We start from the raw sequence: 12,434 nt of genomic DNA on the forward strand, positions 1-12,434 counted from the left end.
CAGGCGCTTTCTTCAGTATAAGGTAGTAAGGCTTGGCAAATAGGTGCCAGCTTATACCTTAGGTTTGTTTTCTGTTATTCAAGGTGTTGCAGGTAGACAATCAGGTCTATCTTTTGAAGTAACATCTTCTGTGTTAGTGCTTACTCTTGTACCACCCGTCTTGGTTTAGGTGTTAACAACTCAGTGCTGCCTTTTAGATATCTCTCCTGTGCTAGCAGTCTTATACAAGTGAGACGGCTACCCCTTACGCGAATACGTGTCTCCCCTTATTCCCTGCCTACACAACTTATTCTAGTGGTCTTCCCCTCCTCAACGAACACCCGAGGCAGAAGTTGATCTTACGTCTGATCCACCTAACTCGGATAAAAGTGCGGTTGTTTTTAAGTGGCTAGTTCCACGCTCATTCAAGTGCGTCTCGCCTACCGTTTTTCCCCGCCCTTTTACACCGTACATGGCGGTTACTGCACACTGGCTGCAGCTTGTTCTTGAAGATCGTGGTAACGGACTTCAGCCGCAGCTTCGACTTCGTGCAGATCTTATCGGCTTTCACTGTGTCCCTTCCAGCCACACCAGTGAGCATCTTGTGGCTGCATTCCTTTATATCCTGAACCGTATTAAGATCACAAACAAGGTACAGCCATTTTAACAACTTAAAATGATTAAACCACTTACTATCCTTTAAAAATATATAGATTGGCTGGATTACAATGGACAATGCAACGAACAATGACGCCTGCATGGAGGCTCTTGAGCAAACCTTGCGAAAGCGTGGAATTGCTTTTGACAAGCTTCAACATTGCATTCGGTGTGTATACTTCAATAAATCAATTGCAGTTTATTGCTCAAAATAACTGTAGCTGCTTTCCACATGTTGTCAACTTAGAATGCCAAAGTGTTCTTAGTGCTATAACTGAACTCGAGTATGTTAAGGAAACGTCGCAAGATTTCTAGCCAGAAAAGTTTTTGCCACGCAATTTTCTTGATGCAGTCAAACGTGACCCTATCGCAACTTTACGTTCTCTCATTAGAGCAGTAATTTTAATTTAATCTATACAAGATAGTGATTTGCCTTACCTCGATGTATAGATTCATGCATCTGCACTGCGTCACCAGCATTTTATGCAGATTTTAGTCAATATGGATATGGCCATTCTGCAGCTTCTCAAAGACGTTGAGACACGGTGGTCATCAACATATCTCATGATAGATCGGGCTATTCTACTTCGCGAGGTAACAATTTATTTTGGCATACTGTATACTTTTAGGCTTATTTATTTATAGGCAATTGAACAATTTCTCTATGGTTCAGAGTTTGCAGAATCTCGCAAGTATAGCATGAACAATGAAGAGTGGAAAGCTTTGGAAGTATTCCACGAGATCCTTCAGGTAAGTTTAGTTTTCTTTATTTATCCAAGTAATAAATTAAACATGAATAGGTTCCACATGCGTTTCAGCAGCTTTTATCTTCAGAATCTACGCCAACACTCATTAGTGTTTTATCTGCATTTGAAGCCATGAAGCTACACTGGCAGGAGCAACAGGCAAAAGTATCCAACGCAGCTGGAATTATTCAGCAAGGTCTGGACAAGTCTGAAGACCATCGTGATCACAACTGCAGCTGTAATGCATATAATTTGGCCACTGGTAAGCACAGCTTTAAAGCTGCTAAAATCTGAAGCTAAGTTTATTAGTCATCAATCCTGCATGTAAGCTGGAGTGGTTTGAGCAAAACACTTCACCAGCAGAAGCGGCTGCAGCAAAAAATCTATTTTTAGCTGAGGTGCGCTTTTACTCATATTTTAATCTTCATTTCTCTCTATATTAACATTCATTTTACAGATGCGCAAGTATAAATCCAAGATGGCCCCTTCGGCCTTGGCTCCGGCAGCTGCAGTGATTCAAACACAGCAGCAAAAGGCCTACGACATTTTATTCAAGGGTAAAGGAAAAGGTCCATTAACTGAGCGTTCAGTAGAGCAAGAGTGGTATGCATACATTGCAGAGCCCACAGATGGATTTGTGGATGCTATCACATACTGGAAGGTGAGTGCACACTTACTGAAACTTGTGCCATAATTTTTCTCTCCATTTTTCTCCATTTCTTTCGAAATATTGATTTATCTTCACATTTTAGGCATCTCAGACCAGGTTTCCAACCATCTATGCCATTGCAATGGATATTCTGCCTATCCAAGCCTCTGCTGTGCCCTGTGAACGTGTCTTCTCATCCGGAAAGATAACAGTCACAGACCGGCGCAACAAAATCAGTGGAGAACTCATGGAAGCACTGCAAATTCTCAAGTTCAGGTTCAAGCAAGGCCATTCTCTGTCTTTCACACATGGTTTGGACATTGGAGAGGAGCTCAAGGACTTGGAGAGCTGTGCAAAAGAGTCTCCAGAGGAGATCAGTTCATATTTAGCATCACTCAAGTAGGACAAGCAATGTTACGATGAATTCCGCAGTACCAGTGTGGACTACCTTCCTTTTTGGGAGGGACGATCGGCTGCAAGCCGCTGCTCAGCCATAGTCGCTTATAGTCGCGGCTGCACTGCGGCTTGACTTGACTCGGCGGATCCCAAAAAGGAAAAGCCGTCCAAAGTCAAGTCACAGCCAAGCCGCGCCAAGCCGTGGCAACACTAATGCGAGAGCGCTGATGCGTATAAGCTCCATATTGGGCAACACCCCACTGGCGCTTAGTGTCTGCTCCTTGGGAATTGGCCTCAAGTGACTTCTCTGAATGAAGTGGCAAATATAAAATCAAAAACAAGTTATAGTTATACTACTGCAGCCTGCTAAGACATTTTTCAGCCTACCTTCGACCTTAAACTTGGTACGGGCAAGCGAAATCCCTCAGATTTTGCGCCTCCCACAATCACGTGAGATTGCTTACATAAGAGTGCCCATTCCTGGCGACCCCTACTTCTTAAGATAGGCAGAGGACAAGCGCGTCTAGGCGGGCGCTATTTGCCGCTCCCGCTCGATGCCAGATATGGAAATGATGCGCTAGTCAAGCCCGCACTCGTGAACTTCAGTCGCTGCTCGACCGACAACAAGCGTAATATCGCGAGATTGCAATCTTAGTGTTAGAAAGGACTTCACAGCTTTTCAATTTGATTCTTTGGGCGACTCAGAGTGCAGCTGGTTCCGCCTCGCGCTGCCCAAGCGGCTGTGACAAGGGATGATCAGCGAGGGGTAGAAGATTGTAGGTGGTGATTCACAGACGTTGCTCGTCGGGCAGTGCCCGAATGTGGAGGTATGGTTGTCATTGCGCGTAAAGAAACGCGACTGGCGCGGCCGGAGCGTGCGGCTCGATGCGCCGCGAGGTCTCGTCTTCGCACTAGTGATGTGCGGGCCGGGCCTCAAAGCCTCCAAGCCCGCCAAGCCCGGCCCAAAAAGCCTGGCCCGAGTCAAGCCTGGCAGCGGGCTCAAGGCCGGGCTCGGAGCGTAGTCAAGCCCAAGCCCGGCCCGGAAGCCCAGGCTTGGGTGTGCTGGCTCCGTTACTGTTCCCTGAGTTCAGAATAAGGAGAGAGCGACCTAATATGCACATAGAAGACAAAATGCAGATATTCTAGACGTAACGGCTCCCGCCGAGCACGATTGTGCGTCACCATCTGGTGCCTGCCGTAGGCGCACGCTCATGGACTTCGCTGCGACTCGGCTTGTTCCGCAGGTGTAGATCTTCTGGAGGTTATAATTTAGTGAGTACATGCAGTATTAATCTACTACACCCAAATACATTCCCTTTTGATAGCACCGGAACACTCGTTGTATTGTGAGCAAGCCCGGGCTTAAGCCCAAGGCTTGGGCCGGGCTCGGGCTCGGCTCGGGCTCAGGGCTCGGCTCGACGTCGCCACAAGCCCAAGCCCGGGCTTTGAGCCCAAGCCGGGCCCGCACATCACTACTTCGCACCTTGAGACAGGCAGAGAGATCCGGAGATTTGCATATGAGATGTCCGTTGGTACCGGCTTGAAAGGATACAGGACGAAAGAAGACGCAGACTGCTGGATGTCCATGGAGTTCAGGGCACAGCCGAAGGCGATAACCTGCAATTAATGTATGCTCTCCCGCTTGGTGCGAGCAAGTAGATATCAGGTTCGCGCCGCAACTGCAGTCCAACTGATGCAATTGAAATTAGGATTATTACATATAATGCCACGTACAGTAAAGGGAAAGATCCAGAGGGAAATGGCAGAGGCATCCCACCAGACAAGAAACGAACGCAAAAAGCTACTTGCACATCAGGCGCAGCTTCTCGAGCATCCCGAGGTCATGCTCCTTGCGCATCATCCCGTACCACTCAACGCCAGCCACCCACTGTTTATTATCATCCAGCACCGCCGGATATAGACCTTCGCCGTCGACGCCCGTCCAGTCGAAGTCAACCAGCTTTGCACGCAACTGCTCCGTCTGCACCGCCGAGCCCGGTTCCGCAACCGACTCGGGGGTGCACACGACGTTCGACGGCCGGAGGTCGCCAAACACGATGTCCTCCTCGTGCAGCCTGTCGATCGCGGCCCTAACGCAGTCGAAGACCGACAGCGGGACGGCCTTGCCCAGCCTTTTCGTCTGATGCTCCATAGTCCAGCCAGGAAGGAGCTCCATCACCGCCATGTACAGCTCTCCATGCACGCGCGAACACGAGTACAGACGTGGTGCAAAGCCGGCAGCGGCCAGGATTCGGTGGGCGAGAGGGTCGTAGCGATCGGTGAACTTGACGAGCACCTCGATCTGCAGAGCGGTAGTGGAAGTACCAGAAGGAGCCTCTGAGGCATCTGGATCGCTCGGGTCGTCTGGAAGTGGCATGTGAGGGATGTATAGACCCGAACTGACACTGCTTTCCCTGAAATCGATGCCCGAGGGAAAGACATACCGCTCGCCGCTCTTGGTGAGTCTGCATCTGAATACTAGCTTTTCAGGGAGTGGGTCGCCAGAGAGATGCGTCGGGGAGGGAAACGGGTGCGCGAGGCTATCTTCCGGTGGTGGCGCCGCTTCCAAGCGAGTGTAATAGTGTTCTTTGGCGTCCCTTGCGAGCATGACCGCTTTGAACGCCTGTGCGAGACGGAGAATATGCTCATGCGAGAAAAAGTCTAGGCTTAGCCGCTGCAAGAACGTCTCGTCATAGTAGACATCGCCACCGAGGTAGATTGCGCGGCCAATTTCGATGTAGTCGCCCATGAGGCCGATCAGGATGGCCGGGTGGTTCGTCTTCATGGACCGTGGATGATACTAGACCCAGCACACAGGGACCATTTTAGTTTGTGCAAATAGATCACGCTGGTAAACGCACTCTTCGATCAGAAATTAGCTCCGAGTATGATAGTGCAGCTTGGAGGAAAGCGTCCCCACCGAGCGCAAACTCACTCTTGATCTGCTCAACAATAGTTACATATTTGTTGTTGGCTCGCCACACAAAATCATTGGTAGCCCCGTACACTAAATTTTGCTCCAGAAGGCTCATACCCAGGGCCATTTTCAGCAGCGGAGTGAGTCTGCCTTCTCGCGCCACCGCATTGGCGTAAACTTCGAGGGACTTTTCCATAAAGTAGTGCACATTATTGAGCAGCTCCGGCTCCGGTTCAAGTTCGGCCAGGTTCTTGCCAAGGTGGCGAAGATGAAAGTCGAGCCTGGCCAAGGCAGGGTGGAACAACGCGTGCGGCGGACCGTAATTCCCCAACGGTCGGCCACCATGGACGATGGCGTCGTTACCACACAGTATTTGTCGCAGGCTAGAAGCGCTACTGACTGCGTCTGCTGGTGATATATCGAGTTTCGAGCGACGTTCGGCTCGGGCCTCGCTTCCTAAGGACATGGGTCGGGAATGAAGAGACAATAAAAACAGCTCAGGTCTAGATTGACATACTTGCTACGATACAAGATGGGATGAGTCGCAGTTTGTGTAGTTTATATATGGCCTCTATGGCTAGCTCGTCGACCGGGTTGTCAGCTGCATCCGCGGTCCATGGCCACGGACTACGTATCATCCTTAGAAAGTATTATCATATCGATGAATGCATCATCCTCTGGCTCCCACTGATGAAACCATCGAGTCACTCGGCCCATGGAGTGAATCTGCAGGCCTACGTCTTCCAGAAGATGAAGATGATTGCTGATCCACTCTTGCGAACGAGAAAGTCTTGTGTCATCGGGTCTGAGAGGCAGATTGTCTGGCTGGTATCGCTTGTCAGTGCTGGTGAAAAGACGAGCGCATACATGTACGTACTTTGAGCAGGGTGACACTGGTCAAGTCGACCGAGAACGGGGGATCGGCACGTTTGAGGAGTTGTTGTACAGGAGTCTCCTTGGTAATTTTATACTCTGCTGTGGTGGCAAACGAGCCCTTTGGATGCAGGTAGAACATATGAAACAGAGTCTTTGTCATGGCGGCTGCAGACTCGGAGTACGTGGTGGAGGGAACGGTGAGGATCTTGAGGTAGGAGAACGTAAATATTCGGAGTTTAAAAACAGATTGCGTAGATGTTACCACCAAGTACGGTCGTTTCCCTTCTACGATTTACAGAGCTGATCACGCTGTATGACATAACTCAGGCGGTCTGTTCGGGTGCTATTCGCTTTCCCCGCCATCGACAGCCCCCGAGGGCCCAATATCACGTAGGATCCTACATGTATCCAGATACTCACAACAACTTGCTTCTCTTGACCTTAGCTACGACCTCGGCGAGCTCCTCAAAGGAATTCACCACGAGGTCGACCTCGCCGCCGTCCGCCTTGCTCTTCACCTCATGCCGCTTAAGGTCGTCGCGCATGTCGATGTCTTCTGTCTCGCGCGGGATATATACTGTCTTGTAGCCATGGCTAGCGGCGCTGCGGAGGTCGTAGATGTGTGCCGCGACGAGGGCCACTTTCTCCGGTGCATCTGCGAGCGAGAGGTGCGAGAGTGCGGAGAGGTACACTTTCGGGTTTCTAGGATGTGTGGTCAGATACTGGGAGGACGGCTTCGGAGGAAGCGACGTACGGCTTGTAGGATCCAAGGAGCTCGCCTGAGAAGACGACGTCCCACGGCAGATCGGCATACTTTGCCTGAAAGGCCCATGCTCAGCCGAGGAACGTGCAGCGGGTAATGGAAGGGCGCACCATATCGACAAGGAGTCGCACGTTCCCGTTGGATAGAGTGCCAATAATAGCATGTCTCTTCAGCGCATACAAGCCGAGCGTGGTATCTTTCCAACCTGGCGAGCAGTACGCACTGTAAGATCGTGACCAAAAGTGTAAAGATCTGCGGACTCGCCGCTCAGTTGGTGCCAGACCAGATTGACCTCTTTCCTTTTCTCTTCATCCCAGAGCTTTCCAAGAGCTTCCCACTCTGGCCTAGCGAGCAGCGAGTCAAGAATCTGTGCGCGCGTCAGACGCGAAAAAGAATGGCTTGATGTGCAGAGTACGGTACCTGACGATGAAGTGTATCGATGTTGCCAGGGCCTTCACCACCTTGTGCGATACGTTTCCTGCAAGACTCTATGAGACTTTGTGCGGTAAACGATGGACCTGACTCACGTGTTCGTGATATATCCCTTGCGCCACTCCTGTGCGAAAGCAATCCAGTCGACTATGCGCCGCCCGAGCGCATCCAGCAGCGTCAGCCAGACGTCGAGTGCCAATTAAGCTTAGTAATACTTGCGTTCTAGCATGCCGTCGTAGTGCTTCGTTCGCAGCTCCTGCGCGACGCTGTTCTGCCAGTCGACAACCGTACCAAACACGTCGAACAGGAAGACATCGACACCTTCCAGAGGATGGGCCATAGCTGGTTGACAGCGAGGTAGAAAGCTGACTGGTAGCAGAACGAGAGCGTGAGACAGGGTCGGTCGCGGCGGGAAAGACACGGCTGGTCGCCGGTCCCACGCCACCAGGATGATGGCACATCCGCGTTATGATATCTGCCGGCACGTCTCTTCCCTGAAGCAGAGCATGTGTGTTCTGGGGAAGAGAAGCCGTACATTTCTCCAGCCGCTTGCTTCAGGTCTTCATTTGGCTGAGCCATGTTGACTCAGCTGTTGTATGGGAGGGTGTCGGCTGGTCGGTTCTGGGAGGCGAGCTCACATGCAGGTTATATGTGCCGCGGCCCATGCAGCGCTGCGAGGCAGCTCATTGCAGGCCCCAAGATTGTAGCTCGCTTCCGCACGCGGATATCTGACAGTATCGTAATAATCACTGCTATGGAGCATCAGGTGTAGTCTGCCTTGTCGAGATCAGCGCAGCCTGTGGTCACCTCTACAACGAGATCGAAGCGTGGTGAGAGCATAGTATCGGCTGCCCGATACAATCCTGGTTGCATAAATGCCGTGGCTTTTCTTGGAGGCAGGTTTTCAAGTCGTTTGATTACAGATAGACAAGCGATATAGGAAAGCTAGTGACGGGTGGAACATCACAAGGAGTCTGAATAGCCATAGACGCAAATCTGCTCGGTCCACAACAGGCCGCATCTCGATTAAAGCATGCTGCCATCATCTCGGCTCTGTGTGAGAACACAGGGGGTTGACGCAATGCCTCAGTTGTGTGCTCGTCCAACCTGTTAGAGAGATACAGGAAGGGCCACCGCGGCTCGGCTTCAAATGTATCTATCTCCTGGGTACGTATGCGACCAGACTTCTTAACCTTCCAATCTGCAATGTGCGCATAACTCGCAGGCCGAGAGTCGTAGTGACGAGGCACGAAAAAGTGCGATGGCAAAGCCCTGGACTGCGTACACATGTAAAGCCCGCTGGTGCGAGCTATGCATCTTCTGCGGGCAGTCAACACCTCCGTATCGCCTCCATAATGGGCAAAAGCCCGTGATGAGATGACAGCTTCTGCTCTAGGCCCCATCGCCACCCTTGTTCCCTGCGTGTCCGCGTGCCACACAGCCTTTTCACATCTCCCTATGACACTTCATGTTCAGTTCCCGATCCGATAAGATGCCCGTTCCTGAGCTTGTCAAATCGCGCGGAGGCTGTAGGTAGAGAGTAGGTGGAGGAGTCGCCCGAGCTGCGCCGTTTGGGGCATTACTTTTGAGAAAGATTCGCGAAATGTGCAACACAACCAGCGCCCCCACCTGGATGTACACGATGCACCCGCCTGTCAAGGTCGTATCAAGGCTTGCGGATAGTAAGACGCTGGAGGGTGGTCGTTACCACGCACATTGGGGCACCTAAGGGCCTGAAAAGCGATACTAAGGAGGCGCAACATGCACCAGTCTTGCATGATACGGAGGGTTCTCGCGAACATGTAACTGTGTCGCGTGAGAGACTGTTGATGTCGGAAAAGGCCGCGCCCTACGAGACATCAGGCATCGATGAGATTGAGAACGAACGCACTCGTCACTTACTGAGGTTATCTCAGCTCATGGGTCTGTCCTCCGTGATGACCTCGGACGTGTCCACGTCGGCTTTTGGCAGCTTCGCGCCAAGGCTGTCGTCACGTCAGGTTCGTTAGTTGCAGGGACACAGATAGCAGCAACTTTCGAGCGACATCCTTACCGCGCGCAGCGGTGTCCATCCTAGGAGCATCGATCGGTGAGAAAGAGGGTATGCTCACACTGGCATGCAAATGTCGCAGCGAAGAAGGCCTTGACAAAGGATCAGGAGGTCCGTCGAGGCGGCTGGGAGCGGGAGGAAAGGATGTGAACGGGCGCGATCTAGGGCAGCGGGTCCCCGAGTTGATAGTTAGGATTCGACAGATAAAAACATGTCAACCCACGCGGCACAGTTCGCAAAGTATAGGTGCTTGTTTGGATTGCGAACTGTATTGGCTGAACAGGCAGCTTGGTGGCGAAGGACGGGCACAAAGTGTTACCTTTGGCGCCGTTCAGCTCTACTTCGAAGGCCATCGGCGCGACACAACGCTGGCAGCGGCCTCGGGCGCGGGAGTCGGAAGCAATCTGACGTAACCCTAACCCCGCTCGGGCGTCCGCGTCTACCCGTACATTCGGCAAAAAGCGACAAGCGTGTTCGCGCTCGAGGGCGCCGGGCTCTACGCGATTATCTCCTCCTCAAAACCCACCGTGAGCTCGACGCCGCCCTCGTCGCCAGGCGCCTTCTGTCTGCTGTCCAGCTCAGCGTCGCAGCCCCGGATCACGACAGCGACACCTGACCGATCCGCCTAGGTCCCCGCGTAGGCGCACGGCTCGCGTGTGGGAAATCGACTCAGGGCCCCGCCCCTCCAATAAATTCGTTTAAGATGCCCGCTCCCTCCTGGTCTGAGCTCTCCAACTGGGATGGCCGCCTCTCTCGGCCGAGCTCGTCGTCGTCCAAGTCATCGTCACAGCCGTCCTCGATGCCACCGCCGCCCCGAGCCCCTGTCAGCCCTGCACGCGCCGCCGATCCCGGTTCGCAGCCGCATACACCTACAGCATCCGCGTCGCTCCATGCGAAAGCACCAGTACGACCGTCCGCGACAGCCTCAGCAGCCTACGAAAATGAGCACGCCGCGAATGCTGCGCTGCTCGCGTCGCAGCAGCCGTCGACACTGCGCAGCCCAACACTGCCGTCGCACATGGACGGTTTCGCGCCACCCAAGCGGACGCGACAACTGATAGACGGAGGAGATGATGTGTCAGATGTGCAGGCGACGAACGGTTTTGGAGACACTAGAACGTCCGTCTCGGTGCGTGTTTGTGTATCGGTGCGCTCGTGAGACTGCTAACATTGTCCACTTTTCGTGCGCCAGCTTACAGCCCACACGAGCCTCTCAAGCGCAATAACCGAGGTACCTTTTCTTCCTCATACCCAACCCTCATCTCAGCGATCCCGGACGCAACCTGCGCAAGTGGCAGTGCCCATCTCACCACAGTTCCGACGCCTGCAGAACGTGCGTATGCCGTCGCCGATGTCCGTGACAAGCCATAGAGGTAGCGAAGAAGACGACGATAACGTGCGACGCATGCTCCTGGCGTCCCAACCTCCGTCGCCTGACCAGGTGTGCATGGTTGTCTGGGTGCTTCGAACATTTGGCTGACTGTTCGCGTAGAGCAAAGATGGCATTCACGCGTCTGATGAACTTACGATACAGCCGGACCTTGTGGGAACGGAACAGTCAAGTAGACCCTCGCAGGTACGTGCAGTCGCCACGAATCTCTGTCTCGTGCTAAACCTGAGATAGCTGCCAATTTCGCTCCAAGCGCCACCGCCCCAGCCACACCCATCCACGTCTCTCAGCAACGGAGTGCCTTTGCGACCCCATGTTCCTTCGGAGCACCTCGATGGTGCAATCGCGATACAAATGAACAGTCCAGAGACGGACGCGTCTCTCTCAGACTCTCGCACCTGGTCGGTCGCCGCCGGCCTAGCGGTCGAAGACGGTTTGCACGACTCCTGTGCACGTCCGAGCACTGCGAGCGAGAGCGCACAAGTTGAGCCGCAGAAAATAGACTACTCGCGCTGGGAGGCGTGGTATCGACGCTACACACAACCTGAACAGCCCGTGGTGGCCGGCCCGTCCACAGATCCTCGCCCACCACCGTCGCCAAAGCCCGGTGGCTCGCAGGTGCCAGGTCCGAGTTCACTTGCCTCAGTACGGACCGTGAAGGTGGGGGTTGCCCATGCGCCTTTCTTCTAGAGTCCTGACACTGAACCGATTTCGGACTTGTAGGAGCCTCTCTTCCTTCCCGAGACGCCAGAAAGCGTGCAGGTGGCGTTGCCCTCGACGCCGGCGCGGTCGTCTTCCGGGGGCCCCCAGGACCGGGCGGGGCCCCCGCCGCGCGCACACAGCCCTAGCGTCGAGATCGTCGAGCCCTCGAACCGCAGCGCGAGCACGGGCGAGAGCACCCTCGTCGACAGCAGTGCGCCTCTGGTAAGCCGCCGTGGCCCCCTAGTCCGCTTTGTTGCGTTCTTGTTTGTCCTACAGCTCTGACACACTACCCCTCTTGTCCAGCCGACGACCAACACCACACGATCTTCACGTCCGTCGCCAGCCCCCGTGGCAGGCCCAAGCCGTTCTGCGCCGGCGGCACGCGGCATCGCCTCCACTACTGCGACGATGGTAGCACGCGGACGCGGCCGCGGCCGGTTCGTGCACGACGACGACACCCCGATCAGCATCTCCTCCACGACGTCTCCCAGCCCCGCACCCGGTGGCCACCACCCTGCGCGCCGCGGCCGCGGCCGCCCACGCCTCCGCCATCCGAACGCCACGGCACCGTCGTCGGCACTGGAGAACGCACGAGCACCGCGGCACCGCGCGTACGTCGAGCTCCCGACGCTCTCGCGCGCCCAACGGCGCCTCTACAGGCCGCTCGCAGAGGCGCAGGTATCGGTGCCCCGCGAGGACGAGCTGCTGTTGGTGCGGGGAGGACCGTCTCGCATGGCGGCGGCGGCGGCGGCGGCGCTCTCGCCCACGGTGTCGGACTACACGCGCAGCAGCGCGATGCCGCCAGAGGCAGCGCACACGCCCTCGTCCTCGCCCTGCGTCGTGCCGTCCTCCGTCAGCCCGCCGTTGCTGCCGCTCT

At 54.3% G+C, this 12,434-nt stretch overlaps 4 protein-coding genes across 4 annotated transcripts; 2 read left to right on the plus strand and 2 right to left on the minus strand.

Moving 5' to 3' along the window:
- Window positions 1–448: 448 nt before the first annotated feature.
- PHACADRAFT_82859 (uncharacterized protein) lies at window positions 449–851 on the plus strand (the record flags this gene model as incomplete). The annotated part of the gene is made up of 2 exons (XM_007389593.1): window positions 449–631; window positions 693–851. Coding segments are annotated over 2 exons (342 nt in total), but the record flags the coding sequence as incomplete, so codon positions are not given.
- Window positions 852–1,137: 286 nt separating this feature from the next.
- On the plus strand, window positions 1,138–2,434 carry PHACADRAFT_189306 (uncharacterized protein; the record flags this gene model as incomplete). Its single annotated transcript, XM_007389594.1, has 6 exons — window positions 1,138–1,230; window positions 1,282–1,386; window positions 1,437–1,644; window positions 1,692–1,780; window positions 1,840–2,043; window positions 2,135–2,434. The coding sequence occupies 6 exons, from the start codon at window positions 1,138–1,140 to the stop codon at window positions 2,432–2,434; spliced, it is 999 nt and encodes a 332-aa protein (XP_007389656.1).
- Window positions 2,435–4,228: 1,794 nt separating this feature from the next.
- Window positions 4,229–5,810, minus strand: PHACADRAFT_203443 (uncharacterized protein; the record flags this gene model as incomplete). The annotated part of the gene is made up of 2 exons (XM_007389595.1): window positions 4,229–5,227; window positions 5,289–5,810. The coding sequence occupies 2 exons, from the start codon at window positions 5,808–5,810 to the stop codon at window positions 4,229–4,231; spliced, it is 1,521 nt and encodes a 506-aa protein (XP_007389657.1).
- A 659-nt stretch (window positions 5,811–6,469) lies between these two features.
- On the minus strand, window positions 6,470–7,781 carry PHACADRAFT_246020 (uncharacterized protein). Its single transcript, XM_007389596.1, has 7 exons — window positions 7,635–7,781; window positions 7,511–7,562; window positions 7,404–7,461; window positions 7,248–7,350; window positions 7,094–7,188; window positions 6,975–7,039; window positions 6,470–6,922 (listed from the first exon to the last, which is right to left on the minus strand). The coding sequence occupies exons 1-7, from the start codon at window positions 7,753–7,755 to the stop codon at window positions 6,637–6,639; spliced, it is 780 nt and encodes a 259-aa protein (XP_007389658.1). The 5' UTR covers window positions 7,756–7,781; the 3' UTR covers window positions 6,470–6,636.
- Window positions 7,782–12,434: the final 4,653 nt, after the last annotated feature.

This window comes from Phanerochaete carnosa, assembly GCF_000300595.1.
Source record: "Phanerochaete carnosa HHB-10118-sp unplaced genomic scaffold PHACAscaffold_1, whole genome shotgun sequence".
NCBI classification, from domain to species: Eukaryota; Fungi; Basidiomycota; class Agaricomycetes; order Polyporales; family Phanerochaetaceae; genus Phanerochaete; species Phanerochaete carnosa.

What these genes read in the sequence shown, in the direction of transcription:
- PHACADRAFT_246020 (XM_007389596.1), bottom strand. Translation starts at nt 7,755, where the DNA reads ATGGCCCATCCTCTGGAAGGTGTCGATGTCTTCCTGTTCGACGTGTTT. An exon ending in TCGATACACTTCATCGTCAG is followed by an intron (nt 7,351 to 7,403) that starts GTACCGTACTCT and finishes ACGCGCGCACAG; the next exon opens with ATTCTTGACTCGCTGCTCGC. An exon ending in GGTCTGGCACCAACTGAGCG is followed by an intron (nt 7,189 to 7,247) that starts GCGAGTCCGCAG and finishes ACTGCTCGCCAG; the next exon opens with GTTGGAAAGATACCACGCTC.